General features: G+C 55.5%; 1 protein-coding gene across 1 annotated transcript in view; it reads left to right on the top strand.

Annotated features, from left to right (window-relative positions):
• The window catches only part of ZAN (zonadhesin), a 31515-nt gene that overhangs the window by 1203 nt on the left and 3121 nt on the right, over window positions 1-27191 (top strand). Inside the window, exons 2-38 of the mRNA XM_045994150.1 lie at window positions 308-473; window positions 625-896; window positions 1083-1170; window positions 1854-2010; window positions 3379-3575; window positions 3896-3987; window positions 4180-4258; window positions 4372-4503; window positions 5029-5300; window positions 5597-5681; window positions 7044-7170; window positions 7885-8915; window positions 9864-10048; window positions 12551-12692; window positions 12864-12980; window positions 13688-13812; window positions 14008-14153; window positions 14715-14855; window positions 15229-15336; window positions 15424-15593; window positions 16207-16409; window positions 17559-17700; window positions 17981-18228; window positions 18467-18647; window positions 18868-18979; window positions 19325-19419; window positions 19968-20144; window positions 20847-21055; window positions 21316-21460; window positions 21766-22013; window positions 22107-22271; window positions 22484-22608; window positions 22951-23246; window positions 25187-25398; window positions 25905-26046; window positions 26394-26641; window positions 27033-27162. Coding sequence (XP_045850106.1) covers window positions 308-473; window positions 625-896; window positions 1083-1170; window positions 1854-2010; window positions 3379-3575; window positions 3896-3987; window positions 4180-4258; window positions 4372-4503; window positions 5029-5300; window positions 5597-5681; window positions 7044-7170; window positions 7885-8915; window positions 9864-10048; window positions 12551-12692; window positions 12864-12980; window positions 13688-13812; window positions 14008-14153; window positions 14715-14855; window positions 15229-15336; window positions 15424-15593; window positions 16207-16409; window positions 17559-17700; window positions 17981-18228; window positions 18467-18647; window positions 18868-18979; window positions 19325-19419; window positions 19968-20144; window positions 20847-21055; window positions 21316-21460; window positions 21766-22013; window positions 22107-22271; window positions 22484-22608; window positions 22951-23246; window positions 25187-25398; window positions 25905-26046; window positions 26394-26641; window positions 27033-27162 — 6910 coding nt within the window. The remainder of the gene's footprint in view (window positions 1-307; window positions 474-624; window positions 897-1082; window positions 1171-1853; window positions 2011-3378; window positions 3576-3895; window positions 3988-4179; window positions 4259-4371; window positions 4504-5028; window positions 5301-5596; window positions 5682-7043; window positions 7171-7884; window positions 8916-9863; window positions 10049-12550; window positions 12693-12863; window positions 12981-13687; window positions 13813-14007; window positions 14154-14714; window positions 14856-15228; window positions 15337-15423; window positions 15594-16206; window positions 16410-17558; window positions 17701-17980; window positions 18229-18466; window positions 18648-18867; window positions 18980-19324; window positions 19420-19967; window positions 20145-20846; window positions 21056-21315; window positions 21461-21765; window positions 22014-22106; window positions 22272-22483; window positions 22609-22950; window positions 23247-25186; window positions 25399-25904; window positions 26047-26393; window positions 26642-27032; window positions 27163-27191) is intronic.

Below are 27191 nucleotides of genomic sequence, written 5' to 3'. Positions count from 1 at the left end.
AGGAAACCCGGAGAAGGAGAGGCCAAACCCTATGGGGGACAGTCACGTTCGAGCAACAACAAAATGTATGCGCCTACGCAAAGCCTGTCTGCCCAGCTGAATCCAGCCCCTAGCCCCTCAGCTTGCCACCCCTGTCCCAGAAGTCATTCTGCCCTGAATCTCTCCTAAGAGATTCTTACTTCTCGGATTATCTTTTAAGAAACTCTGCTCTGGACCCCAAATCTCCTAGTGGCTGTCTTCTCACGCTTAGAAACCTGGCTAACCCCCCCCCCCCCCCGTTTGGCCCTCTCCCCTGTCCTGGCCTCAGAGCAGCCCTTTCTTCCCAGCCATTCTCACCCAGTGTGACTTTGAGGATAACTCCAAACCCCTCTGTGACTGGACCCAAGCGTCCACAGATGACGGGGACTGGATTCGAGCCAGTGGGCCCTCCCCCACCGGCACCACTGGTCCCCCCGGGGGGTACCCCAATGGAGGTGAGGAAGCCTAAGCTTTAGGGAGACAGCTGGGAGGTGGGCTCGGGCAGACCGGGGCACAGGGGGAAGGGAGGCAGCTGGGAAGTGGGTGCCGGGAATCTGGACGGGGGCAGCAGGGCCCCCTCGCCATCCTGGGCTCTGCCTTCCCCAGAGGGCCACTACCTGCACATGGAATCAAGCACCTTCCACCGGGGCGGGGTGGCCCGCCTACGCAGCCCCCCCATATGGGAGCAAGGCCCCCTCTGCGTGCACTTCGCCTACCACATGTTCGGGCTGTCGTGGGGTGCCCAGCTCAGACTGCTACTGCTCAGGGACACCAAGGAAAAGCACCCCAGCCTGCTCTGGAAGCACATTAACACCCAGAGCCCCTCCTGGATGCCCACTGCTGTCACCGTGCCTATGGGGCTTGTCCTCCCCAGCCAGGTGAGACCAAGGGCAGAGGTGTGAGCCCCAGGGGAGAATCTGGGTATGTGTCGGGGGGGGGAGGGGGCAAGAGGGGCTGGAGCAAGGAGGGGGAGCAGGGCTGGGCCATCTGAATTCAGGCAGGAAAACTGGGAGCCTGAGGCAAAGGAACTTACAGGGTGAGTGGTCCCCTCCTTTCTCCCACAGGTGGTGTTTGAAGGCGTGAGGGGCAGCACGGCTTACCTGGACATCTCTCTGGATGCCATCTCTATCCATCGGGGCTCCTGTAATCGCAGTAAGCCCCTGTCCCCCTTCCTCTTTCTCTCTGCCTCCACCACCTGCCCAGGGTGGCCGAAGTAGCTCAGAGACGACCCGCCTTTCTCTCGGAGCTGGGGCTCCTTGCTTCCCTCTGCCTCCACATCTCACCCCTTTGAATCCTGAAGCAGCCACACCGAAAGAGAGGTTCTCTTTTAACAGGGTTGTAGTGATACCTTTTCTCGAGTGACCAACCATTCTAGTTTGCCCTGGGCTGTCCCTCTTTTTGCCCTGAAAATCCTGCATCTCGGGAAACCCTCCGTTCCCGGCCCCAGCTGGATGTCTGGTCACCCTAGCTATTACCCCCATTTCGCCCACCATCAACCCTCTCAGTTGACATTAGAGACTCCAGGGGAGCAAATTCCAGTGAAGGTAAATTCCAGAAGCTGAGTGCAAGGGACTAACCCTCACTGAGGACAGGATTATGCTAGGGCTCCTCACTTATGAACTAATTTATGACAGGCGGGTACAGCTGTTCCCAGTTATAGATGAGGAAACTAACGGGCAGCTTAAGCAATCTGTCCCAGGAATTAAGCCCCCCACAGCGGACAGTAGGCCACAGACTGGCACTCAGAATCCTGACTCCAGGCTGCGGCGTATTTTTTGGAGCTGCCTCCTCCTAGAAAAAGCTAAATCCTCCCTTCTCCCTCTTCTTCCCCTCAGTATGCATGATGCAGACATGCAGTTTCGACGTTCCAAACGATCTCTGTGGCTGGAGCTGGATCCCAACAGCCTCTGGGGCCAAGTGGGTCCAGAAGAAGGGGCCTTCCGGGGTGCCCAACGTGGGGCCCGAGGATGATTTCTCTAGCCCTGGTAGTGAGTAACGGTCATGCTTCCGTCCTTTGCCTTTCTGGGCTTCTAGTGACCTCTGCAGGAGCTTGCGATGTTTGCCTGACTAACAGGGCAGTAATAACTGCCCCCGGACGGGCGAGGTGAACCCACCTCCGTCAGCACAGGCTACTCAGCAGAAAGCAAACTGCACACACTCAGCTTTCCCGCTGCCATCCCACAAACTAACCCTAACCCTAACCCACGCTCCCTAATTTTTTTTCCCCTAAGTTCCCACGTCTTTGTTCTGTGTCCCTTTGCATTTCTCCAACCACACTCCTCTCCCTTCCGCTCCCTGTTCTTTCCTCTTCTCCTCTGTCTCCCCCCACCGCCCATAAGCCCTTCTGGCCCACTCCAAAATTTTCTCTCCTTCCTGGGCTCTTTCCCCGCTGCCTGAGGTCTGCCTTTTTTTTTTTTTTTTTTTTTTTTTTTTAAGATTTTATCTATTTATTTGTCAGAGAGAGAGAGATCACAAGTACGCAGAGAGGCAGGCAGGGGTGGGGAGGTGAGCAGGTTCCCCGCTGAGGGGAGCCCGATATGGGGCTCGATCCCACGACCCTGGGATCATGATGTGAGCCAAAGGCAGAGGCTTAACCCACTGAGCCAGCCAGGCGCCCTGAGGTCAGCCTTCTAGAAAGACCTGGAGAACCACCCCTCCCCTTCACTCAGACGCCCAGGAAAGCAGGGCGGGGCTGGCCCGTCCCGGCATCCCCGCCCCCCACCCCCGCCCCGCCGCCTGAGCATTAGCACCCCAGGCCGAGCCCTGCGGCCCATCAGTAAACGCTGGCTGCCGTTTTAATTTTCTCTCTCGCGCTTCTTCCCTCTTACTTCCTATTTTTCCATCTTCCCTTCCTTTTCTCCCACTTCCCCCACTCCCTCCCCTCCACCCCTTTCCGCCCTTCACGGAGCCCTTCACGGAGCGCCTTCCCGGCAGGGCGCGAGCACGCTCACCTGACGGGACTGAGTAGAAGTCAGGGACGAGCACGCCTGCGCAGCTTTATGCCCCTCCTCCGGCTACCAGTTGCGTCATGGAGCGAGCTCCAAGCTGATTGGCTGCCTGAGCGCTAGGCGGTCCAATGGGTCCGAAAAAGAAAGAGGGCAGGACTCAAGGGGGACCTAGAGCATCAGAATCTAGAGGGCAGGGATCTGCCTGCTGCTTCGGAGAAGATGCTGCGTTTCATACGGCAGTGCCTGCTTCCTTATCATTCTTGCCAAGCATTTCTGGAAGGCTCGAAGGCCACGGCCAGATGTGGCCCCCCTCAGCGCTGGCTGATCCTAGGTAGCTGTTGGGGTTTCCCAGGCCCAGGACCCCTGCAGTCACAAAGTCCTGTCCCTGTGCCCGGACTCCCTCAATTTTCAGCCATCTCACCTTACCGGCCTTTTCCTTTGTAGGTGGCTTCTATATGCTCCTGGACCCCAAGAATGCAAAACCGAGGCAGAAATCTGTCCTCCTGAGCCCGCGGAGCCATTCCTCTGGCTGTGTGAGCCTGTCCTTCCACTATATCCTCCGTGGACAGTCACCTGGTGCAGCCCTCACCGTCTCTGCTTCCGTCTTGGGTGAGACTGGCAGTCGCTGGCTTTCCAGGGACCCGAGGCTCATCTCCCAGGATTAGGTTGACAGGAAACTATGGGGCATCCGGTAGGGTCTAGGGAAATCTAGGAATCTAGGAAATCTAGATTACTCCATGGAATGGACTCAGGCTTCTGGAAAAAACAGACACAAGTGCCAGGAGAGGGAGAGAGAAGGACCTGCTCCCATTTGGGAAAGAGGAATACGCTCCCAAGTATTTCCTTTGCTACTCATCCTTCTGAGTATAGGTTGGAAGTCAGTTTTCAGTCCTCTTAATTAGTTCTCTCTCGGATCCCTCTCATTGCAGGCAGCATCCGGAAACACACTCTCTTCTCAGGACAACCTGGACCCAACTGGCAGCCTGTTTCTGTCAATTACACAGCCCAGGGACAAATTCAGGTACAGAGAAGCGAGAGGTCAGGATCCCTTGCACATGGTAGGCACGTCTGATATCTGAAACGGATTGAGGGTTTGGGCACAGGGAGCAGGGTTCCTGGGTTCCTGAATAGAATTAAATTAGATGGGGGGGGGGGAGGGTTGGGGCATTTGGGCTGGTGTTTCACTCCCAGCCCCCTTTCTCTGTCTGTTCAGTTCACCGTGGTGGGTGTGTTTGGAGAGACCCCAGAGCCAGCTGTAGCAGTGGATGCGATCAGCACTGCTCCCTGTGGGGGTGAGAACCAGGCCCAGGAACGACCTGATCGCTCAGAACAGGGGGCCGGGGAGGGCAAGGGGGGAATAGAAAGCATGGCCTATGTTGCTCGCATCTCCCATTTTGACTCCTAGAGAGCTTTCCTCAGTGTGACTTTGAAGATGATGCCCATCCCTTCTGTGACTGGGCCCAGGCATCAGGGGATGGCGGACACTGGACCCGTGCAAATAAAACTATGCACATCCAGGGAGCAGGTGCTTCTGGAGGTGAGGATTGAGGATCCCTCAAGCCGACAAATTACTGAATCTTCTCCCAGCTGGGGCGGGGTGGGGGTTGACTGGTATGATTGATGGAAGAAGAGATTGGAGATGGAGAAGACCAGCCAGCAGGTGTTTCCTGGGGAGCTGCCCTGGTGCCCGAGCTGTGGCAAGATGACAGAAGTAAAGTGAGTTGAAAACTTTCATAGCTGTGGGGTCACTGAACTCCCCGGAAAATTCAGGCATCTCACTTTGCAGAGCCCAAGGCCTCAGAATCCACAATCTCGTGTTCAGTCAAGACATTTACTGGTGCAGCCCGTGATTTGGTTTTCCCTTTCTTTTGGCTCCTGCCTTCTTCAGTTAGAAGTCCAAAACCAGCAGGGGGAGGAAAAACCTGCTACAATGTGGGGAGTTTGCGTGCTTGCGTCAGACCCTCTTTGGAAAGCACGGTGTTGTGAGAGAAAACCATGCTGGACTGTTCCTGTGGCGGTTTGTCATCTGGTCCTTCTTCTGACTGCCTTCTTTTTTGCCCAGAAGGTCGCTATATTTACATCGAGGCTGACAAGTTCTCTGAGGCGGGCCAGTCTTCCAGACTGGTGAGCCGGCCCTTCTGTGCCCCGGGTGCGATCTGTGTGGAGTTTGCCTACCACATGTATGGCCTCGGAGAGGGCACTAAGCTCAATCTCCTGCTGGAGAGCCCTGCGGGCAGTTCCCCATCTACTATCTGGCAACGTGTTGGGTCTCAGAGTCCTGACTGGCTGAACACCTCTGTGACCATCCCTTTGGGGCATCAACAGCCCATGCAGGTGAGAGACAGAGAGGGCGCCCCCTGTCAGCTTCTGTGAGGAACGTGGTGAGGGGGGCCATAATGCCTGGGTACAATCAGGGCTGAGAAGAGGGGCCACTGGAAAGGGAGCGGAGCAGAGGTGAACTTGGTGTCCCCGAGAGGACACCTGGTTCCTGAAAAGAAGTGGGGTTAGAGTTGGGCTGTTGAGGTTACAACAACGTGGCCTTTTGGCAGAGGACAGACTGACCAGGAGAGTCCCTGAGCTGCCGGGGATTCATCTGCATTTCTGTCTTGTCTGTTCCTCATTACCTTCAGCTGATCTTGGAGGCCATCAGGGGTACCAACACTGCCTTTGTTGTTGCCGTGGGTTTTATCTTGATCAATCATGAGACTTGTCGAGGTAAGATAAAATCCAGGGCCCCAAAAGGGGGGCCCTGATCTGAGATGATCGTCTCTGGAACTGGTGAAAATCAAGTTCTCTCTCATGCTTGAGTTTTCATACAGCTTTGTGTTCCATGATCCGCCCACCTCGACCTTCCCGGTCTTACCAGGATGCTTGCTTGAATGAATGTGGCTTTGATGCTGTGAATTTCTGTGGCTGGATCCGCAACCCCTTACCTAGTCGATGGGCAATCCTGAAGGGGGGACTGACATCCTGTTCACGTTGTGTTTCCTGTATCTGGCACAATGTCTGACATATATTAGGAGCAGGGTTTGTTGAGAGTTAGTTAAGTGAGTGAAGATTGGCGTTGGAAGTGGGAGAGGTGTGAGTTACTCTTTGAGCCTGCCCACTCGAAGCAACTGAAGAAGGTGACAGTATGATTTTGACTAAACTCCAGGGCTTGTTTGTTTGTTTGTTTGTTTTTCTTTGCAGGAACAGTGCCAACAGAGCTTCCTTCCAAATCTCCAGTTTCCCCCCCTGGCCCTTCTGAAACTCCTCTCTCCACAGGAAAACCTATGACTCCCACAGAGAAAATTATGGCTGCCACAGAAGAACCCAGGCACCCCCCAGAAAAATACACTAGCCCCAGTGAAATAGCCACTGTCCCCACAGAAAGACCCATGGCCCCCCCAGAAAAACACACTGTGCCCAGTGAAATAGCCACTGTCCCCACAGAAAATACCATGGCCCCCAAAGAAAAATACACTGTCCCCACAGAAAAACCCACTGTCCTCAGTGAAATAGCCACTATCTCCACAAAAAATCCCATGGTGCCCTCAGAAATGTCCACTGTCTCCCCAGAAAGATCTACCTTTCCTCCAGAAAAATCCACCTTTCCCACAGAAAAACTCACCATCCCCACTCAAAAGCCCACCATCCCCACAGAAGAGCCCACTATTCCCACTGAAAAACCCATTGTCCGTGCTGAGGAGACCACTGTCCCTCCCGGAAAGCCCACTGTCTTCACTGGAGAGTCTACCATCTCCACTGAAGAATCCACTATCTCTACTGAAGAGTCTGTTGTCCCCATTGAAGAGACTTCTCTAAGCCTTGAAGAGCCCACTATCTCCACAGAGGAGTCCACTGTCCCCATTGAGGAGTCCACAGCCCCTCCTGAAGAGCCCACTGTATCCACAGAAAAGCCCACTGTCTACACTGAAAGGACCACCATCCCCACAGAAGAGCCTACTGTCCCTGCAGAAGAACCCACAGTCCACACTGCGAGGACCACCATCCACACCACCATCCCCATAGAAAAACCCACCATGCCCACAGAAAAGCCTATTGTCCACACTGAAAAGCCCCTGGTCCCCATGGAAGGGACTACTGTTACCACAGAAAGACCTATAGTCCCCACAGAAAAATCCACCATTGCTACCGAAGAGACCACTATTCCCACAGAAGAACCCACCATGCCCACAGAAAAGCCTATTGTCCACTCTGAAAAGCCCATGGTCCCCACGGAAGGGACTACTGTTACCACAGAAAGACCTATAGTCCCCACAGAAAAACCTACCATCGTTACCGAAGAGACCACTATTCCCACAGAAAAACCCACCATGCCCACAGAAAAACTCATCATGTCTACAGAAAAACCCACCATCCCTATAGCAAAACCCACTATCCTTACAGCAAAACTCACCATCCCCACTGAAAGGTCCACTGTCCCTACAGAAAAACTCACTGTCTCCACAGTTAAACCTACCATCCTTACTGAAGAACCCACCATCCCTACAGAGAAATTTACTGTCCCAACAGCAAGACCCACCATTCCCACTAAAAGGTCCACTGTACCCACAGAAAAAACCACCATCCCCACAGAAAAACCCACTATCTCCACTGAAAAGACCACTGTCCCCACAGAAAAGCCCACTGCCCCCACTAAAAAGACCACCATCCCCACAGAAAAACCCACTGTCCCCACTGAAGAGACCACCAGGCCCACAGAAAAGCCCATTGTCCCTATAGAAAAAACTACCATCCCTGCAGAAAGATCCACTATCCCCACTGAAGAGACCACCGAGTCCACAGAAATATGCACCATCCCCACTGAAGAGACCACCGAGTCCACAGAAACATGCACCATCCCCACTGAAGAGCCTACTATCCCCACTGAGAAGACCACTATGCCCACAGAAAACGCTTCTGTCCCCACTAAAAGGCTTACCATCCCCACAGAAAAACCCACTGTCCCTACTGAAAAGACTACCATTCCCACAGAAAATCCCACTGTCCCTACAGAAAAGACTACCATTCCCACAGAAAATCCCACTGTCCCTACAGAAAAGCCGACTGCCCCCACTAAAAAGACTACTATCCCCACTGAAAAGACTACCATCCCCACAGAAAAACCCACTGTCCCTACTGAAAAGACTACCATTCCCACAGAAAATCCCACTGTCCCTACAGAAAAGACTACCATTCCCACAGAAAATCCCACTGTCCCTACAGAAAAGCCGACTGCCCCCACTAAAAAGATTACTATCCCCACTGAAAAGACTACCATCCCCACAGAAAAACCCACCGTTCCCACTGAAAAGACTACCATCCCCACAGAAAAATCCACCGTCCCCACTGAAAAGACTACCATCCCCACAGAAAAACCCACTGTCCCTACAGAAAAGCCGACTGCCCCCACTAAAAAGATTACTATCCCCACTGAAAAGACTACCATCCCCACAGAAAAACCCACCATTCCCACTGAAAAGACTACCATCCCCACAGAAAAGCCCACTGCCCCCACTAAAAAGACCACCATCCCCACAGAAAAACCCACCGTTCCCACTGAAAAGACTACCATCCCCACAGAAAAACCCACCGTCCCCACTGAAAAGACTACCATCCCCACAGAAAAACCCACTGTCCCTACAGAAAAGCCCACTGCCCCCACTAAAAAGACTACTATCCCCACTGAAAAGACCACCATCCCCACAGAAAAACCCACCGTTCCCACTGAAAAGAGTACCATCCCCACAGAAAAACCCACTGTCCCTACAGAAAAGCCCACTGCCCCCACTAAAAAGACCACCATCCCCACTGAAAAATCTACTGTCCCCACTAAAAGGCCCACAACTCCTATGACACCCCCGCCCAGCCCAACACTTGTACCGATCAGGCCAACAGTCTTGGTGATGCCTCCTACGACTACCCCAAGTACCTCCATGACCACTACGACCCCTGGACATACTCCAGGTATGTGATGGAACCCTGGACAAACAGCAGAAAGTAAGAGACCATGAGTAGGAAAGAGACTTAGATAGATGGACGCACCTAGTAGAAAAGCACAGTCTTAGAGGAGAGATGAATGGGACATGGTAGCTTTAGAAAAAATGAGGACCACCGTGACCAAGAGGGAAGCAGGACATGGTAGGGGTGAAGGTCACTGGGAGCCAAACACTAGGCTTACAACATTCTTCTTTTTTTTAAAATAAGGATATTATTCATCTACCATATAATTCATTCTTCTAAAGTGTACAATTGAGTGGTTTTAGTATGTCCACAAGATTGTGCAAACATCAGTTTCTAAATCCAGAACCTTTTTTTATATATTTTAAAAAAGATTTTATTTATTTATTTGACAGAGAGATCATAAGTAGGCGGAGAGGCAGGCAGAGAGAGGTTGGGGTGGGGGGAAGCAGGCTCCCCGCTGAGCAGAGAGCCCAATGTGGGGCTCGATCCCAGGACCCTGAGATCATGACCCGAGCCAAAGGCAGAGGCTTAACTCACTGAGCTACCCAGGCGCCCCTAAATCCAGAACATTTTTATCAGCCCCAAAGAAACCCCCTACCCGTTAGCGGTCACTCCACATTCTCCCCAACCCCCACCGTGCCCCATCTCCTGGCAACCCCTAACCTACGTTCGGTCTCTGTCAATTTCCCTGTTTTGGACATTGCACCCACATAGAATGATGTAATACGTGGTCCTTTGCGACTAGCTCCTTGCACTCGGCACCGTATTTTAAAGGTTCATCTGTGTGCTAGAATGTCAAGTTCATCCACATGTCAGATCTTCCCTCCTTTTTATGGCTGAATCATAGGGACCTCCGTCTTAGAGAACTCGAGAGTGGGAAGAGAGGAAACAGGACATCTCCTTGAGAAAAGCAGTAGAGTGAAGGACTGACGCAGGCTGTTCTCCCCATAGCCAAGTGTCCGCCAAATGCCCACTACGAGCCCTGCGCCTGCCCAGCATCCTGCGAGAGACCCAAGCCCAACTGTGGGCCCCTTTGCAAACCCGGCTGTGTCTGCAGTTCCGGCTTCTTGTTTCATGAGTCACGCTGCATCAACGCCTCTTCCTGCAATTGCTTCTACAACAACCATTACTATAAGGTAAGACCACTGGGACGCCAGAGCCCCTAAGGGAGGTGGCGAGTGGGTTCTGGCTCCATCTGCTCCCCAGGGGAGATGACTTTGGATCCATGGGACTGTCCCAAGGGACCAGCTCACAAGCTGGTAGAATTACACAACGGTGGAGTGATTCTTTCCAAATGTGGCTTTTCATCGTCTTCTTTGTTCGTGCGGTAAATATCGGCTACGTACCCACTTTGGCCCAGCTAGTACCCACTGGGCCAGCCAGGTGGTCCAAGGCCTTCCTCATCTCCTCCTTGAGGAAAGCTGGGGGGTCCTGGCATATGCAGAGAGCCCTGGATGCTGAGTAGAGCTTCGGGCATGTTCAGGGCAGAACACAGCGTTCCAGAATCTTCTTCCAATGGGACTTGCAAATCCTGTCAAAATACAGGAGTTGGGGCGCCTGGGTGGCTCAGTCGTTAAGCATCTGCCTTCGGCTCAGGTCATGATCCCAGCATCCTGAGATCAAGCTCCACATCGGGCTCCCTGCGCAGCGGGAAGCCTGCTTCTCCCTTCTCATTCCCCCTGCTTGTGTTCCCTCTCTCACTGGGTCTCTTCCTGTCAAATAAATAAATTATTTTAAAAAGAAAAAAAACAGGGGCGCCTGGGTGGCTCAGTGGGTTAAAACTTCTGCCTTCGGCTCAGGTCATGATCCCAGGGTTCTGGGATCGAGCCCTGCATCGGGCTCTCTGCTCCCCACCCCTCCCTGTCTGCCTCTCTGCCTACTTGCAATCTCTGTCAAATAAATAAATAAAATCTTAAAAAAAAAGAAAGAAAGAAAAAGAAAAAAACACAGGAGTTACTGTCTCCCCGAATGGGTAGCCCCTCCACACCGCCCACCCCTCCGAGAAGATTCGACACAAGCCGAGGCTGTAAAGGAGCCCGGGCTTTAGGCCATTGTTGTCCAAAAGGGATCGCATGCAAGCCTCACCCATTATTTTAGGTCTCCTGACAGCACATTTTTAAAAAGTAAAAGGAAACAGGTTAAATGAATTCCAATAATGTACTCAATCTCTAGTCTCATTTCAACACGTAATAAAGTTAATAATGAGATCGCTTACATTCCTTCCCCCTCCCCATACTAATTCTTTGAAATCTAGGGTGTATTTTTACACTTTGGGTATATCTCAGTTTGGACCCACGTTTCATGAGCTCGATAGCCACAAGAGGCTGGTGGCCGCTCTATGGGATGGAGCCACCCCTAGAATCAAGCCAGGCGGACCTTTAAGCCTGGGCTCTAGCATTCACTTGGTGGGTGACCTCGGGCAAGATTCTTTCCCTCTTCTGTGTCTACAAAATGTGCCCATAATTTCTACTTATCTCATAAGATTGTTGTGAAGTTGAAATTAGATCCCGACGCAGACCTAGTACTTACTAAACGTTACTATTATTAGCTAATTATGATAAATATCATATGTAAGTTATTAAAAGCGTATTAAGTTATTCACTCCCGCCCCATGGCTCTTCTCAGAGCTGATGTTCTTCCCATCTGTCAGCTGAGTTCCTTTTTGTCTCTTTGGAGGCTACTTTTTTCCCCACCTCCCTTTAACAAGCCTCCTGGGTGTCCCTTTGTCAGGATTAGGATAAAGCTTCAGCCTCAGAAAGATCTATCACAACCATCAGCATTCAGCATCTCTTCCCTACCCCAGGAGACATGCACGCGTGTCTTATAAAGATTTATTTATGCATCCAATGAATGTTTCTTTTTTAAAAGATTTTATTTATTTATTTGACAGACAGAGATCACAAGTAGGCAGAGAGGCAGGCAGAGAGAGAGAGAGAGAGAGGGAAGCAGGCTCCCTGCTGAGCAGAGAGCCCAATGCGGGGCTCGATCCCAGGACCCTGAGATCATGACCTGAGCTGAAGGCAGAGGCTTTACCCACTGAGCCACCCAGGAGCCCCCCCAATGAATGTTTCTTGAGTATGTTCAACCCTCCCTGAATTGGGGCCACCATGAATAGGGCATTGTCCTTGCTGTCCTAATGCTCTCAGATCCTGAGGGGACACGCTGGGTCTTCAGTCACTCTGATACAGCAAGCGTTTCTAGAATGAGAGCTCCTGCCAAGCACTGTGCTATGTGTTGAGTCTATGATAGTGAATAAAGACACATGGTCCCTCACAGGGTGCTCGCAATCAATCACAGAAATTACCATGAAGGTGCAATCCTAATAAGTCCTGAGAAAGAAAGGGACCCAGAACTGTGAGGCTGACCTAGTCAGGGAGGGTCTGAGAAGTCTTCTCTAGAAAGCTGTGGTCCTTGAACTGAACTCTGCGTGCTGGTCGCATAAGAATGATCTGGAAAGGAACAGAAGAGCATTCCGTGGTGAGAGATCAGCATGTGCCAATGTCCTGTGGTAGACAGGAATATCTGGTAGGGGATGGGATGAGGAAGAGTATGAGCAAGGTTAGGTGTGCAGGTGTGGTGGAGAAGGAGGAAGGACCCCAGGAGCTACAGCGTTGTGACTCTGGATCCCTTGCTCCCAGCCTGGGGCGGAGTGGTTCAGCTCCAACTGCACAGAGCGTTGCCGTTGCAGCCCTGGCAAGCGCATGGAGTGTAATTTCTCCCAGTGCGGGCCGCACACAGTGTGTCAGCTGAAGAATGGCCAGTACGGATGCCAACCCTATGGTGAGACCCTCCCTTCACGCTAGCGCCCACCCACCTGTCAGAGTGGGTGGGACACCAGGGTCCCAATCCCTCCCGTGGCCAGAGGAACCGGGGCATGACACTGGGTCGGGCGAGGTGGCCTCAGGGCCTCGTCCGTCCTTTCATGCGCTGCCCACTGGCTCCCCTCCGCAGGCACTGCCACCTGCACTGTGTACGGGGACCCTCACCAAATCACCTTTGACGGGAGACACTTCAGCTTCATGGGCAAATGCTCCTATATCTTGGCCCAACCCTGCGGCAACTCGACAGGTAGGGCCCTAGAGGTGCCCGGGCCAGGGGTATAAGGCCAGATGGGAACGAGGCCTTCTGCAGAGTGAGGGTTGATAGGTCCGCCCCAGAAGCAGGACCTTCGCAGGACAATGCACGGTAAGACACTTCTCTTTATCAGCCGTTTCCTGGGCCCGCGTTTAGCTAGCGCCTGCCCAGAGTATTGGCGATAGAGGGAGGAGAGAACCTTTTACGAACACCTTGCCTGGGAGGGTGTCCCGGTCCCTTATGGGAGACAAAGTCTCAAGAGAGTTACAGGTGATTCTAGAAGCAGGTCAAGAGTCACATCTGGGTCCCGCCTCCCCTCTCAAACTGCTGACGGGGTCTGGGGGGACCCCTTCATCCCTGCAGTGCCAGGGGCAGAGGACATTCAGAAATGCTTGTTGAGGGACGTCTGGGGGGCTCCGTGGGTTAAGCATCTGCCTTCAGCTCGGGTCGTGATCCCAGGGTTCTAGAATCAAGTCCTGCATCGGGCCTGCTCAGCTGGGGGTCTGCTTCTCCCTCTCCCTCTGCCCACCTGCCCCCTGCCCCCACCACTAGTGCTGGCACAATGCGAGCTCTCTCTCTCTCTCTGAAATGGATAAATAAAATCTTAAAAAAGGAAGGAAGGGAGGGAGGAAGGAAGGCAGGCAGGCAGGCAGGCTTGCTGAATGAACCCCTGGGTGCTCTCCATCCCGCTGCCCACCCAGAGCCGTTCTTCAGGGTGGTGGCCAAGAATGAGGGGCGAGGACAAGAAAGCATGTCCATCCTGAGCAAAATCTACGTGACGCTGCCCAAGGTCACCATCACGCTGCTTGGGGGCAGGCGCGTGCTGGTGAGTGTCCTTTTATTTTCCCTTCAGTCCTGCCGGTGCCTCCAGGCCGGCAGCCTCTGACCTTCTCAGGGACAGACAGCCTCCAGAACATTCCTCGTGGTACCAAGGATTGCCACAGAGGGCTGCCGTGCCTTCCAGCGTGGACACGGGTGTCTGCGGGGGTTTCTCCGTGACCGCCCCCATCTGTGTCTCCAGGTTGGGAGTCGGCAAGTCACCCTCCCCGCCATACCTTCGAAAGGCGTCTTCTTAGCTTTAAGTGGGCGATTTGTGGAGCTGCAGACGGTGTTTGGTTTGCGGGTGAGATGGGATGGTGACCAGCAGCTGTATTTGAGTGTGCCCAGGTGAGGGGTGCACAGGCTGCTGCTGCTTCTCCCTGCTCTGCCCCTCCCTCCCTCTCCCGCGAACTTTCCCTCCCTCTCCCCTTCCCTTCCAGGCTCTAGCTCTTAATGGGGAAGGGTAGGAAACACCTCACCTGACGGGCCTCCCTTAGGATGAGGAGACGGGAGGAAAAGGCTTCCGGGCAGTGTGATAATAGCAGGATATACACACAATGCTTTGGGAATGTGCTAGAAGGAGTCGCCCTTTCCGAAGAGTGGTCATTTGAGCCCAGTCTTCAAGAGAGAGTGGTTCAGCAGAGGAACCAACAAGGGAAAGAATGCCTTTGTAGTTGGTGAATGGCAAACACCAGGAAAAAAACGGGAATGTGGGAAGATGGGATGTGAGCGAAGGGGACCAGGCAGGCAGTAAGGATGGCTCCCGGGTGAGGGTGGGAGGTCCATGTGCACTTGGCGGCTGGCTCACACCCTGGCTTGCACCTGTTAAGCCTCTGCTCTGCCCTGGTCCCTCGGGCAACTGGAGCCCCTTCTCTCCATCAACGCCGCCTCCTCTCCCCATGGCCCCAGCACCTACTCGAGGAAACTCTGTGGCTTCTGTGGCAACTACGACGGGGACAGTAGCAATGACAACCGGAAGCCAGATGGCAGCCCGGCGCAGGACATGGAGGAGCTGGGCAACAGCTGGCAGACAGAGGACAAGGACAAGGAGTGAGGACATCCCCACTCCCCCCCACTGTCTGCCCTCCTGCTCCTTTGCCCTTCTGAGAAGCGCGCACCCCGACCCGCATCACCCCTTTTCTTCTTTCTCTTCTCCTGCATGCCCCCCGCGTCTGTCATTCTTCTCTCTGCTCCCATTCTGGCCAAGTTCACGGGCTTCTCGCCACCACACTCACACCCACCTCTGCTGCGTTCAGGTGATGCTGGGCAGCCTCCCGGGCTGGCTTAGCCTCAGCCTCCTTTCCCGCTCGGGGTTCCGATGCCGTCCGCTAGGGGCTGCTGTGAGCCGCCACACTGCGGGGGTTGGGGCCCTGGGCGGGGATGGAGGCGAGCCTTGAGGGCACGTGGGGTGGGTCTCTTCTAGGTGCCAGAAGAACCCGGCAAATCCTCCGTCTTGCAACCAGCGCTTTCTGAACAGTCTGTCGGCATTACAGTTCTGTGGACGGCTCATGGATGCCCGTGGAACCTTCGAGTATGGAGGGGGACAGACAGTAGGGCTGTGAGAGTGGGGTCACTTGGCACCGGGCGTCATTTCCTCTGACCTGGCCTCTCTCCTCAGGGCGTGTCTGCCTCATCTCAAGGCCTCTCTGTTCTTCAAGAACTGCGTATCCGACATGTGCAAATTCCAGCGGCTGGAATCAGGGCTGTGTACCCACATGGCAGCCTTGACCGAGATCTGCCAGGACGCTGGCTACACGGTGAAGCCTTGGAGGAGACCCCAGTTCTGCCGTGAGTTATGTGGAGCGGCGGGGGCCCTTCCTTCACAGGCTGAGGGGGACCCCTGGTGGAACCCCTTTGCTTCCACGTGCACACAGGGAAAGCGGCAGTCAGAAACATGCACCGAGAAAAACCACACTCCCTGGCAAACTTGGAGCCCTCCCAGCCTCTCGAGGCTATACGGAGCAACACACGTCTGTGTAGACGCGTACCCATGTTGTCCTCTGCACACAGAACACACAGACTCCCGGCGTGAGTGGGAGCCCTGTGACTGCCTCACGGCCCCCTCACGGCCTCACGGAGCTGGCTGTAGGGCAAGGCCATGCCCTTGATCGAGGCCCCGTGGGTGTTCTCCCCTGCTTTCCATCACCCTGACTGCTCACCGTGGGCATGTCTATACAGCAGCTGAGATGCTCGGATCTGTCTGCGCCCTGGGGCTTGCCTCTTGGTCGCTCCCTGCAGGCCACTCTCCTTGGTCCTGCTTCGCCCGGTCTCTCTCTGCTTCTCGGGATGGGGCAGAAGCCTCTAGCAGGGGGCCCTCCGAATGCTGGCCTCCCAACAGACTTGGTTTCCTTGTCTCTGTCCTGCCCTTGGCTCTTCTCATGTCTGCTTTTCCCTCCCCCAGCTCTGACCTGCCCGCCCAATAGCAGGTACAGTCTGTGCACCCGGCGGTGCCCCGCCACCTGCTTTCCCAGCTTCGTGGGCATGTCCTGTAAGAAACGCTGCGTGGAGGGCTGCGAGTGCAACCCGGGCTTCGTGCTCAGCGGTCTCCAGTGCATCCCCCAGTCCCAGTGCGGGTGTCTCGAGCCCACGGTGGGCTACTTCAAGGTGAGCCTCTGGCACTGGGTCGCTCCGCTGTGCCGCCTCCCATTCTGGAGTCTGGGCGAGCCTGTGTGCAGGATAGAAGGCCGGGAAGCCACTCAGTGTGGACAGCTTGGGGGAGGGATGTCCGGGGCTAGATCTGCTTCCCCATTTCTTTCTCCAGCTCTGCGAGGGAGCCCTAGCAACTTTTCCCCACGCTGCCTGCCGGCAGAGCTGAGACCCCTGGCTCTCTTCTCTCCATGCCCCGGAGTCATTTTCCCAGAGTTTCTCGTCCTCTGAGGGCCTAGGCCCTTCTGTGTCATCTGCACAAACACAAACATCTTTCCAAACACCATGTCCTCCCGTGCCACGGACCCCTTTCTCTGCAGAAGGACTTTGGCGCCGTCCTGGGCCCCTGTCCGCACACTCCCTTAGAGGCAGAATTTGGAGCCAGACCCTCGTCTGCCATGCTTCTCTCTTCCTTCTTTGTCTGTCCCTCACCTTGTCCCTGGGAATGGCGTCCGTCACAGCCCTCAGCCCCGCTCCGGGCTGGCCCGCTGAACCCTCTCTCCGAGCCTTGCTGTCATGTCAATTTCACCTTCTCTGCAACCCCTTTGTCTCTGCTCTGCCTCCCGGCCACCATGCCTGTCGGGGAGTCCTGCACCCGCTCTGAGGCTCTGTTCAAATGCCGCCTCCTCCTTGAAGCTCCCCCTGATAAGCCAATCAGAAGGCTTCCCTCTACATTTCTGTAGCAAATGCTTATTTTCTGTGTCAACGGCAGGAAACTCTCATTGGGTCCCCTGATTGTCTTCTTCGGGTGCATATGGTGTGGGGCACCTGATCTATTAAATTGCTTGTTTACTGCCTCCCCTCCCCGCCACACACACCGGTCTGGGTCGTGAACTGTTGCGGGCAGGGACATCGTTCATCCAGTTCATTCCTGAATCCCTAACGTCTATCTAGAGCAGAGAGAGAACCATCCGTTGAGATAGCAAAGGAGCAAACAAGTGAATGACTGAAGACACGGGCAAAGGCCAGACTTTGCAGCTAAGCCCGGAGCTTCGGGATGATGGGGATGGCTCCTTGGCGAGCAAGCCAGGGATCTGAGTTGCCGTGGGCCAGCAGTCAGACCTGGAAATGATCTCCTTCCCTCCCTCCCTCCCTCCCTTCCCCCAGATAGGGGAGCAGTGGTTCAAGCCCGGCTGCCAGCAGTACTGTGCCTGTGAGAGCAACAACAGGGTTCGCTGTGCACAGCGGAGGTGCCAGGCCCAAGAGGTCTGTCGCCAGCAGGATGGCGTCTATGGCTGTCATGCCCGCGGTGAGCGGCCAGGCGGAAGGTGATGGTGGGGAGAGCGGGGGCACGGATCTACCCTAAAGCAGGCACCCCAGAGAGCTGGGGCCTGAACTGGTGGGGGGGGGCCCAAGCCAGAGCAGCCTCTTCACAGAGCTGGTGAGGTTTGGGCAGTCCCCGCACTTGGCCTTTCCAGGCCAAGCCGACCACACGGAGGTGCTACGGGTCCCATTCCGTTCCAACGTGGATTGGCCGGGATGGCAGCTCAGGGCCCGGGGGTCTGTGAATTCCGTCTCCTCCACCCCAGGGGCCGCCACCTGCAGTGTCTCAGGGGACCCCCACTACCTGACCTTCGACGGAGCCCTGACCCACCTCACGGGCACCTGCACCTACGTCCTGACCCAACTTTGCCAGTCGAGGTCGCTAGAGAGCCACTTCGTCGTGAGCACCACGAATGAGTTTCGCGGCGGAAACCTGGAGGCCTCCTACGTCAGAGCCGTCCACGTGCAGGTCTTCAACCTGAGAATCTCACTGATCAAAGGCCACAAGGTCGTGGTGCGTGCCTCCGCCCACCTCCCCGGGCCCCACATCCCCCCGTCGGCTCAGCGGTTCTTCTCTGCCTGTCCTCGCGGGAGCGGGTCCGGCTTCTAGATCCCCCCGGGGCGGAGGGTAGCTCCCAGCAGACCCAGCCCCGATTTCAGAGATGCGTTTCCATCCCTGTCTGATCCCTGGTCCTGGCCCCTGTTGTCCTTGTCCCATGCACCTTTCCCCACCGTCCTCCCTGCCTCTATAGCTGAATGGTCGCCGGGTGGCCCTACCTCTGTGGCCTGCTCAAGGCCGGGTGAGCATAAGGCCCAGTGGCTCCTTTATCCTCCTCTACACGGACTTTGGGCTTCAAGTTCGCTACGATGGGAGCCACCTGGTCGAAGTGACGGTGCCGTCCTCCTACTCCGGCCGCCTCTGCGGGTTGTGTGGTGAGTTCCCTGGGCATCTACAGGCGAAGCGGGGACGACGGGCAGGAGTCCGTCCCGGTCCTGCTCGTCTGTACATTAAATTAGGGGAAGAGAAAGAAGAGATGAACCTTGGTCTATTGAGGGAAGAGTGACGTAGACTCTTCCGGGAGGCAGGGGAGTGGTCCCGGGTTGGGTCTGCCGGTGGGCTGCCTCAGGGACCTCTCACTGGCCCCTCCTTCAGGCAACTATAACAACAATAGCCTGGATGACAGTCTGCTTCCCAACAAAATGCCTGTGGCCAGCTCTGACCATCTGGGGGTCGCCTGGAAGTTACCAGAGTACTCTGAACGGGGGTGAGCCAGGAATGCGGGGAGCTGGACCTGGGGAGGACCTTCAGCGGGCAGCCTGGGGGAAGGTTCTCCGTGCATCCCTGATCTCTCTAAGCCTGGAATGGACCTCCCTTGCTCCCGTTTGCTCCTGTGGGTACTGGTCTCCAAAGAGAGCCCTCTTGGGAAGTCCATCCTGAGAGCTAACCTGGTTCCTTCCTGCTGCATCTTCTGACCTTCCTACTTGACCTTCCTACTTCCTACCTTCTCCTGTCCTTATCCCCCTCCCGTTTTCCCCCTCCACTTCTGCGTCAGCGTTTGGGAAGTTTCCTCCAACTCCAAATTCCTGTCCCTTCCCCTCTCCTCGTTTAGCTGCTTTGTTGAGGGGGCCAAGCCCTCCAGATGCCTGGGGGACAAAGAAGCAAACATTTGGAAAAAGAATTGTGATATCTTAACGGACCCTCTAGGTAAGCATCCCTTGCTAGGCCACTTTTTCCTCCCCTAGTGGGAGGTCGAGGAGGGAGACTGGTCAGGAAGGGAGGAAGGATGAGACACGAAAGGGAGGGAAAGCCAGGAAGAGGGCAAGCAAAGGGAAGGCAGAGGTGGTGTTCTCGGGAGCTCTGACAGATCAGTCTTTTTTTTTTCTTTTTTTTTTTTTTTTTTTGCATTTCAGATGGTAAGTTCTTAATAATTACGGGTTTTTAAATTTTTTATCTATTTATTTTGAGAGAGAGAGTGTGAGCAAGGGGAGGAGAAGAAGTTTGGGAGAGGGAAGGGAAAGAATCTCATGGAGCCTCTGCGTTGAGCACAGAGCCTGACATGGGGCTCGATCTCACAACCCTGAGACGGTGATCTGAGCCAAAACCAATAGCTGGGTGCTTAACTGACTGAGTTCCTCCAAGCACCCCAATAATTACTGGCTTTTGCTTGAAATGGGTGTGGAATTCACCCCAAAGTGGTGACGTGGTTCTATTCCCTTCCAAGCCGACTCTCGGTACATTGTTTCTTCCTCCAGGACCCTTCTCCCGGTGCCACGGGGTGGTGCCCCCCCAGTCCAGCTTTGCCAGCTGTGTGTATGGCCAGTGTGGGACCAAGGGCGACACCCTGGCCCTATGCCGCTCCCTGCAGGCCTACGCATCCCTGTGCTCGCACGTGGGCCAGGCCCTCACCTGGCGAAATAGCAGCTTCTGCCGTGAGTGACCCGACCACCTGCTCCTGAAGCTTCCAGATCCCTTTCTCTCTTCTTCTTCTTCAAGTCTGCGTCTCTGCTCTCCCTTCACAGCCTGGCCCTCAGCCCCGCAGGGAACCCTCCTCCTTTGCCCTCTGTCCAGTCTCCAAGCCCAACACCCCCTTTTCAGCTTGTCTGCCTACCCTGGGAGCCTCGTCCACCCGACTCCCTCCTCACCCCACACCACCCTCATTTGCTTCTGCGTCTTTCCCGTCTGACCTGGGCCAGCCCCGTTCCCTTTCTTCCTTACTCTCTTTTCCAGGAACTCTTCTTTCTTTTTAAATTGTGGTAAAATATACATAACATAAAACTTCCCATTTTAATGGTTTTTAACTATCCAGTTCTGCAGTCTCCAGTACATTCATAGGGCCGTGCCCCCGGGATCACTCTCGGTTTCCAGAACTTTTTCATCTTCCCAAACTGAAACTCTGCACCCATGAAACACAGACCCCATCTTCTCCCTGCCCCGGCCCCGGGCAACAACTGTTTTGCTGTTTGTCCATGAATTTGACAACTCCGGGGACCTCATATAAGCGAAATCACACAGTATGTATCCATTGGTCTGAGGAACCTTCTCGGGCACTCTTGGCCCCGAGGTCAGGCAGCTGGAAATCACTGCCCTTCCTCACAGGGCTTTCTTCTGCTTTCTTTCTGGTTTCCTCTTAGCTCTGAAGTGTCCCTCCGGCAGCAGCTACCACCCCTGTGCCAACCCCTGCCCGGCCACCTGCCTCAGCCAGAACACCCCAAGAGACTGCCCCATGGAGCTGCCCTGCACGGAGGGTTGTGAGTGCCAGCAAGGCCACGTCCTGAGCGGAACCTCCTGTGTGCCCTTCAGCCAGTGTGGCTGCGTGCACCAGGACGGTTCCTACCACCCGGTGAGGGGCTAGACCGCGACGCCCCATGTTTGGGGGGCAGGAGGGCTCAGAGCCTGTGAAGGGGCCGTGGTGGGGGGGGCAGTCTAGGGAGCTGAGCAGCAAGTCCAGAAGCCAAAAAGGTTGAGGAAGGCTAGGGATGGAGAGAAGCAGTCAAGGGCAGCAAGCCCTGGGGGCAGGGTGTGCTGGTGGGTTGCGGAGGGAGTTCAGTCCCAGCCGGCTTCCAGTCTTCCGTTGGCTCTGCTGATGCCCACGTCCCACAGGTCGGGGAGAGCTGGTACACAGACAACACGTGTTCCAGGCTCTGCACCTGCTCCACGCACAGCAACATCTCCTGCCGCCAGAGCACCTGCAAGCCAGGCCAGGTGTGCCGGCCCCTGGACGGCCTGCTGAGCTGCCGAACCTCAGGTGGGAGACCCTGGAGTGCAACGGGGGGCCGCGAAGTCCCGGATGCCTGCTCTCCCCAGGCTCCCCCTCCCTCTCTCCCACCCCCCACCTGTAGCACCCGGCTCCCCTCCCTGCCTTCCCGAAGACCTTTTGTGGGGGAGGTGGCTGGGGCGGGGGATGCTGACCCCTGTGCCATCAGGAAGGGCTCCTCAGGTTCCCTCGTGGTTCTCTCGGCCACGAGCTTTGATGGGACAACAACACCCACCGGCTGCCAAGCCTCCTCCTCGTGGAGGCTGGACCGCTCCTCAGCCCTCCCCCTCCGCCAGGCGTGGGAGTGTGTCGCACCTCGGACCGCTCCCCGTACGTGACGTTCGATGGCATTCTCCATACCATCCGAAACACCTGCACTTACATCCTGCTGAAAGTGTGCCACTCCACCACAGACCTGCCTTTCTTCAAGATCAGTGGCAAGCACGGGAAGCGGAGAGGCCGCTCGGCTGCTTTCTACCTCTACCGGCTCCATATCGACATCTCTGACACCCGGGTCACCTTGGGAGAGGGCCACCACGTGCTGGTGAGCTGGGCAGCGGCGTGGGGCGGGGGAGGGAGAACACCAGCCGGGATGTCTGTCTTTCTTCCCGCTCACCTGCCCTGCCGGCTTCTCTAGATCAACGGTACACAGGCCACCCTTCCCTCAACCCGCCAGATCCGGGGGGTCAAAATCACTGCCAGTGGTATCTACACCGTGCTCAGTGTCAACATCGGGCTGCAGGTCAAGTTTGATGGCAAGGGCTTCTTAGAGGTCCGGCTCCCTACAGCCTATTACCAAAAGGTGAGGGCAACCCCTGGCTCTTCTCCCGGGAAGCCCGCCTCCAGGGGGCGCTGAGCCCTCTCCAGACCCAAGTGGTCATTCCCCAGAAAGGAGGAGGGCTGGGAGGGCGCCTTTTTCTTAGGAGTGGAAATGCAGGCGCCCACGAGAAAGGCTCTTCTGCCTGCCTCTGACCGGCCACTGAGAACCCCTTTGCCCACCCACCCCCCCCCCAGGTCTGTGGCTTGTGCGGGAACTTCAATGACGAGGACGAAGATGAGCTCATGATGCCCAGTGATGAACTAGCCCAGAATGACACTGAATTGGTGGACAGTTGGCAAGACAGGGAGTCTGACCCCAAGTAATTGTTCCCAAAGCCTTTCCGTCTTCACAGGAATGCAAGTTGGGATCCCAGACTATCTGGCAGGGGCTAGGAGGACCAGAGCCTTCATGTCTGTCTGTACCTTGACAGAGGATAGCTTCTGGGTCCCGGTAACCTCTCAGGGGAAACATGAAAGTCTTCCCTGTTTTTGTGTTTCAAAACTCGGGAGGGGACGGAGGCTGCAGGGAACCTGGCCAGCCAGCGCTCATTCCAGCTTCCTGGTGAAGACAAGGGAGTCTTCCGAGTTACTGGGGAGCGCCAAGTCATCTTCACAGGTGGGGGCAGTGGCTGTCCCTCTGATGATCTCTTTCTCCTCTGCAGGTGCCAACCAGATGACCAGACGGTCCAAGCAGAGATGAAGGAGAAGTCAGATACGAACTGCAGGTTGGCTGACCTAGTCCGAGCCCAGGAGCAGTGCCAGACGGCCTTGCGGGCTCCAGCCTGGGCGAAGTGTGCCAGCCACGTCGTCCTCGAGCCCTTCCTGCTCAACTGTACCTACAGCCTCTGTCAGGTTGGAAGGCTGAGCCGCGCCCTCTGTGAATCTTTGGAAACCTTCGGGGCCGCCTGCCGGGCCCAGGGCCTCAACCCTCCGATCTGGAGAAATAGCAGCTTCTGCCGTGAGTTCCCGTACGGTCACCGCAGACCCTCCCACACCTCGTTTCTGTCTCTGTACCCCTTAAAGCTCCCTGTCCTCCTTTCCCCTTGTTCCTAACCTGGGCCTGACCTCGTTGTTCCGATGTGACTCATTCACAATTCACTCGCAGCCGGCACCCCTACCACTGGGACAGCACTCAGGCAACTTCTCATCGCCCATTTTTTTTTTCCAAAGGAAATGTGACAGTTACTCCCCTTCAAGGCTCCCGCCTCCAGGGTTAAATCCAAGCTCCTTTCGGAGATATCCGAGACCCTGCCGTCTGTCCTGGCTTGTCCTCTCTCGCCCCTTTCGCTGTGAGCCTGCCCACCCCCTGCACCAGACCACCCCGTTCCCCCACCCACCGTACAGGGCTTGCTTTTCCACACCCCTCCCTGCCTCTATCTGCATTGCTCCCTGTACCTGGAAAGTTCTTTCTTCTTGTCACCTGGCAGACTCCTGGGCATCCTTCTGCAGCTCTTAAAAATTCTTTTTCAAGTTCGAATTCATATACCATGATATTTACCAACTTAAAACTATATACAATTTCCTGGTTTTGTAAGATCTTTTTTTTTAAAGATTTCATTTATTTGACAGACAGAGATCACAAGTAGGCAGAGACGGAGGCAGAGAGAGAGGGGGAAGCAGGCTCCCCGCCGAGCAGTGAGACCGATACGGGGCTCGATCCCAAGACCCTGGGATCATGACCTGAGCTGAAGGCAGAGGCTTTAACCCACTGAGCCACTCAGGCTCCCCGTGTTTTTGTAGGATCTTTACAAGGTTCTGCAACCATCACATTATGTAATTCCAGAACGTTTTAAACTTTAAGACAGTGGTTAACGTGCTTTTATTTTAAAGATTTTATTTATTTATTTGACAGACAGAGATCACAAGTAGGCAGAGAGGCAGGCAGAGAGAGAGGGGGAAGCAGGCTCCCCGCTGAACGCAGAGCACCCCACCCCCTCCCAGCCCTCGACCCTGAGATCACAACCCCAGCCAAAATCAGGAGTCGAAGGCTTAATGGACTGAGCCAACTGGGCACCCCCCCCTTTTTTGAACATTGCATTTATTTATTTGACAGAGAGAGAGAGACAGCGAGAGAGGGGATACAAGCAGGGGGAGTGGGAGAGGGAGAAGCAGGCCTTTTGTCGAGCAGGGACCCCGATGTGGGGCTCGATCCCAGGACCCTGAGATCATGACCTGAGCCGAAGGCAGAGGCTTTAACCCACTGAGCCACCCAGGCGGTCCCTCTCCAGCATTCTTAAATCACCAGTCTCTTTTCCCACTGACCAAGATGACGTGATTTATTGTATTCTAAGTTCCCTCCGTATTTGGGTCCCTGTCTGGGCTTCCTCTCCCTTCCATTGCTCTGTCTGTCTCCACTTACCAGTAACCCAGTATTGTGACTGTTGAGAGTTTCAACTGTTTTCAATTCTGATAGGGACATTCACTCCTCACCGCTCTTTTCTTTCCTTTCTGGTTTTATTGTTGTTGTTTTAACGTTTTCCTGTCTTTTCTGGTTTGTTCCTATCTTCTTCTTTACTTTAATGTCTTCTCGCCCTACTAAAAAACCCAAACCAAATCCTGCTGGTGTATTGTACTGCGATCACCTGCATCGTACCCGTTCACTTAGGGACGACCGACTTCTCTATCATGTTGCAGACTCTCGCTCTCTGTCCACACTTCCGTGTGATCACAGGTACTTCGCCGAAAGGGTTCTATGGAACTCCCGCTACAGAGTGAATGCCGCCGTGCTCTGTGTACCTGTTACACACGCTCGCTGACCATACACATCAAGGTCGCTGTGGCTGCTGGCTGACCTCTCTCTCCCACACTGCACTGGGAGGGCCGTTCTTACTTCTTTCTTTCCCTGGGGCCTGGCACGGAGCCGGCGCTCAGTAAATGTTGATCCCCCCTCTCCCTCAGCTCTGGAATGTCCTGCCCACAGCAGCTACTCCAACTGCCTTCCCTCCTGCTCACCTTCCTGCTTGGACCTGACGGGCCAGTGCAGTGGCCCCAAAGTCCCCTCCACCTGCAAGGAGGGCTGCCTTTGCCTGCCCGGCTACGTGCTCAGTGGGCAGCGGTGTGTGACCAGGAGTCAGTGTGGTTGCATCAACGACTACGGCAGCTCCTTCCCCGTGAGTGGGGATGGGATGTAGGGGTGGGGACCCCTCGAGGTTGGTGTTTTCTGCTTTCCTATTTTTCTGGCAGCCTGGGGCACCCGAGCCTCTGTGGCTGGCCCCGGGGGATGCAGGCTAGTGACCGGGCAGTGTGCTGTCCAGCCAGGCCTGGGCTGGGGGGTACGTGGAGGTTTGAGGTTTGGGATCCAAGAAGTCCAAACAACGGGGATGGGTATAGCGGAGGGAGCGGGGCCTTGGCTCAAATCCCGTGGGTACCATCGGCGAGTGTGTTACCTCAGTTTTGTCATCTGTGAGTTGGGTACTTTCCTGAACAACGTATGTAAGACACCAAACGTGATGCCTCGAAGAGGTATACAGGGACATCGGGGTGCAGGCGGCCCTGTGACTGCCTCCAGCCTGGGCCAGCGAAGCCATTCAGACCGTGGGCGTCGGCTGACCAGGCGGGAGGAAGGGGAACTGGCCCTTCCCTCCTCACTCCCTGATTCTCCCGGGGCCTTCTCTAGGAGGGTAAGATGTGGATCTCCATTCGCTGCACCAGGAGATGTGTCTGCACCTTGGGGACCATCCACTGCCAGCCCTTCAGTTGCCCCCCTGGCTCCCACTGCGAGCCCAAGGCCGGGGGCACTGGCAGCTGTGAAATTAACAGTAAGAGGGACCACCAGGGAGGCGGAGCAAGAGGCAGGAGCCGAGGGGCTCAGGCTGGATGGGTCTGGAGACCGAAGGGGCCACAGCACAGGGTGTGGGGTGGGCCTGCGGCCTCGTTTGGGCTCTCACCAACTCTGTGGCCGACTCACTCTCTTAAGTGCGGAAAGAGGAGATGGGGCCAGGTTTATAATCAGGGCTGGGAAAGAGAGAAGGTTGAAGGTCAGGTAGCCAGGGAGCCCAGGGCTAAGAGGGAGGGTGACCAGAGACATCAGGGCCGTAGAGGGATGGGGCTGTGTGTGTATTATATCTGGACAGGGTCCCTTCTCAGGGTTGGCCCTTCTTGGCAGAGTCGGACCAATGCTCCATTTACGGGGACCCCCATTACCGTACCTTTGATGGCCTCAGCTACCTCTTCCGTGGCCGCATGACGTACACGCTGATAAAGGCCATCGGCGTGCTCCCTGCTGGGGTGGTGCCATTGGTCGTGGAAGGGCGCAACAAAGTGTATTCATCCTGGAGCCCTATCTACCTGCACGAGATCATCGTAATGGTCTACGGCTACACAGTCCAGCTCAAGGCTCATCTGGAGCTGGTGGTAAGAGCCAGGCCAGGCCAGAAGGGGCTGGGGAAGCAGGCCAGGCCGTGGGAAGCCACTGAACACAGGTGAAGGCAGGACTCCTTGTTCCCCGGGAAGGTCCTGGCCTGAGCTGCCTCGCCATTGAGTTCAGAATCGGTGCCCACACTCACCTCATGGGGAGAGGGAGAGGGGAGGGTGGTGGGATGGAGCATCCACTCAGTCAGGTGTTTTTGCAAGGAAGAGGTTATGGCTGCAAAGGGAGGCGACCTTGGGAGGTCTTTGCCACATGGGGTAGCAAAGCCTACTGGGGAACCTCAGAATGATGGCAGCCAGATACCGAGCCGTGCAGAGAGGCAGCGGAGGTCAGGCTTACTCCAGACTCTCGGCAGCTCCCACCCGCCTTCTCCAGGTCAACAACCAGAGGACAACCATCCCTTACAAGCCCAGCGACCGGCTGCAGGTCACCCTGCGGGGCCATCGCCTGTATCTGGTCACCGACTTTGAGATGGTTGTCACCTTCGATGGAGGCAAAAACGCAGGTACCTGAGAGTGGGGAGGGGAGAGCAGA

Source organism: Meles meles, chromosome 21 (genome assembly GCF_922984935.1).
Source record: "Meles meles chromosome 21, mMelMel3.1 paternal haplotype, whole genome shotgun sequence".
In the NCBI taxonomy this organism is placed as follows: Eukaryota; Metazoa; Chordata; class Mammalia; order Carnivora; family Mustelidae; genus Meles; species Meles meles.
This window is presented reverse-complemented; position numbering and strand designations above follow the sequence as displayed.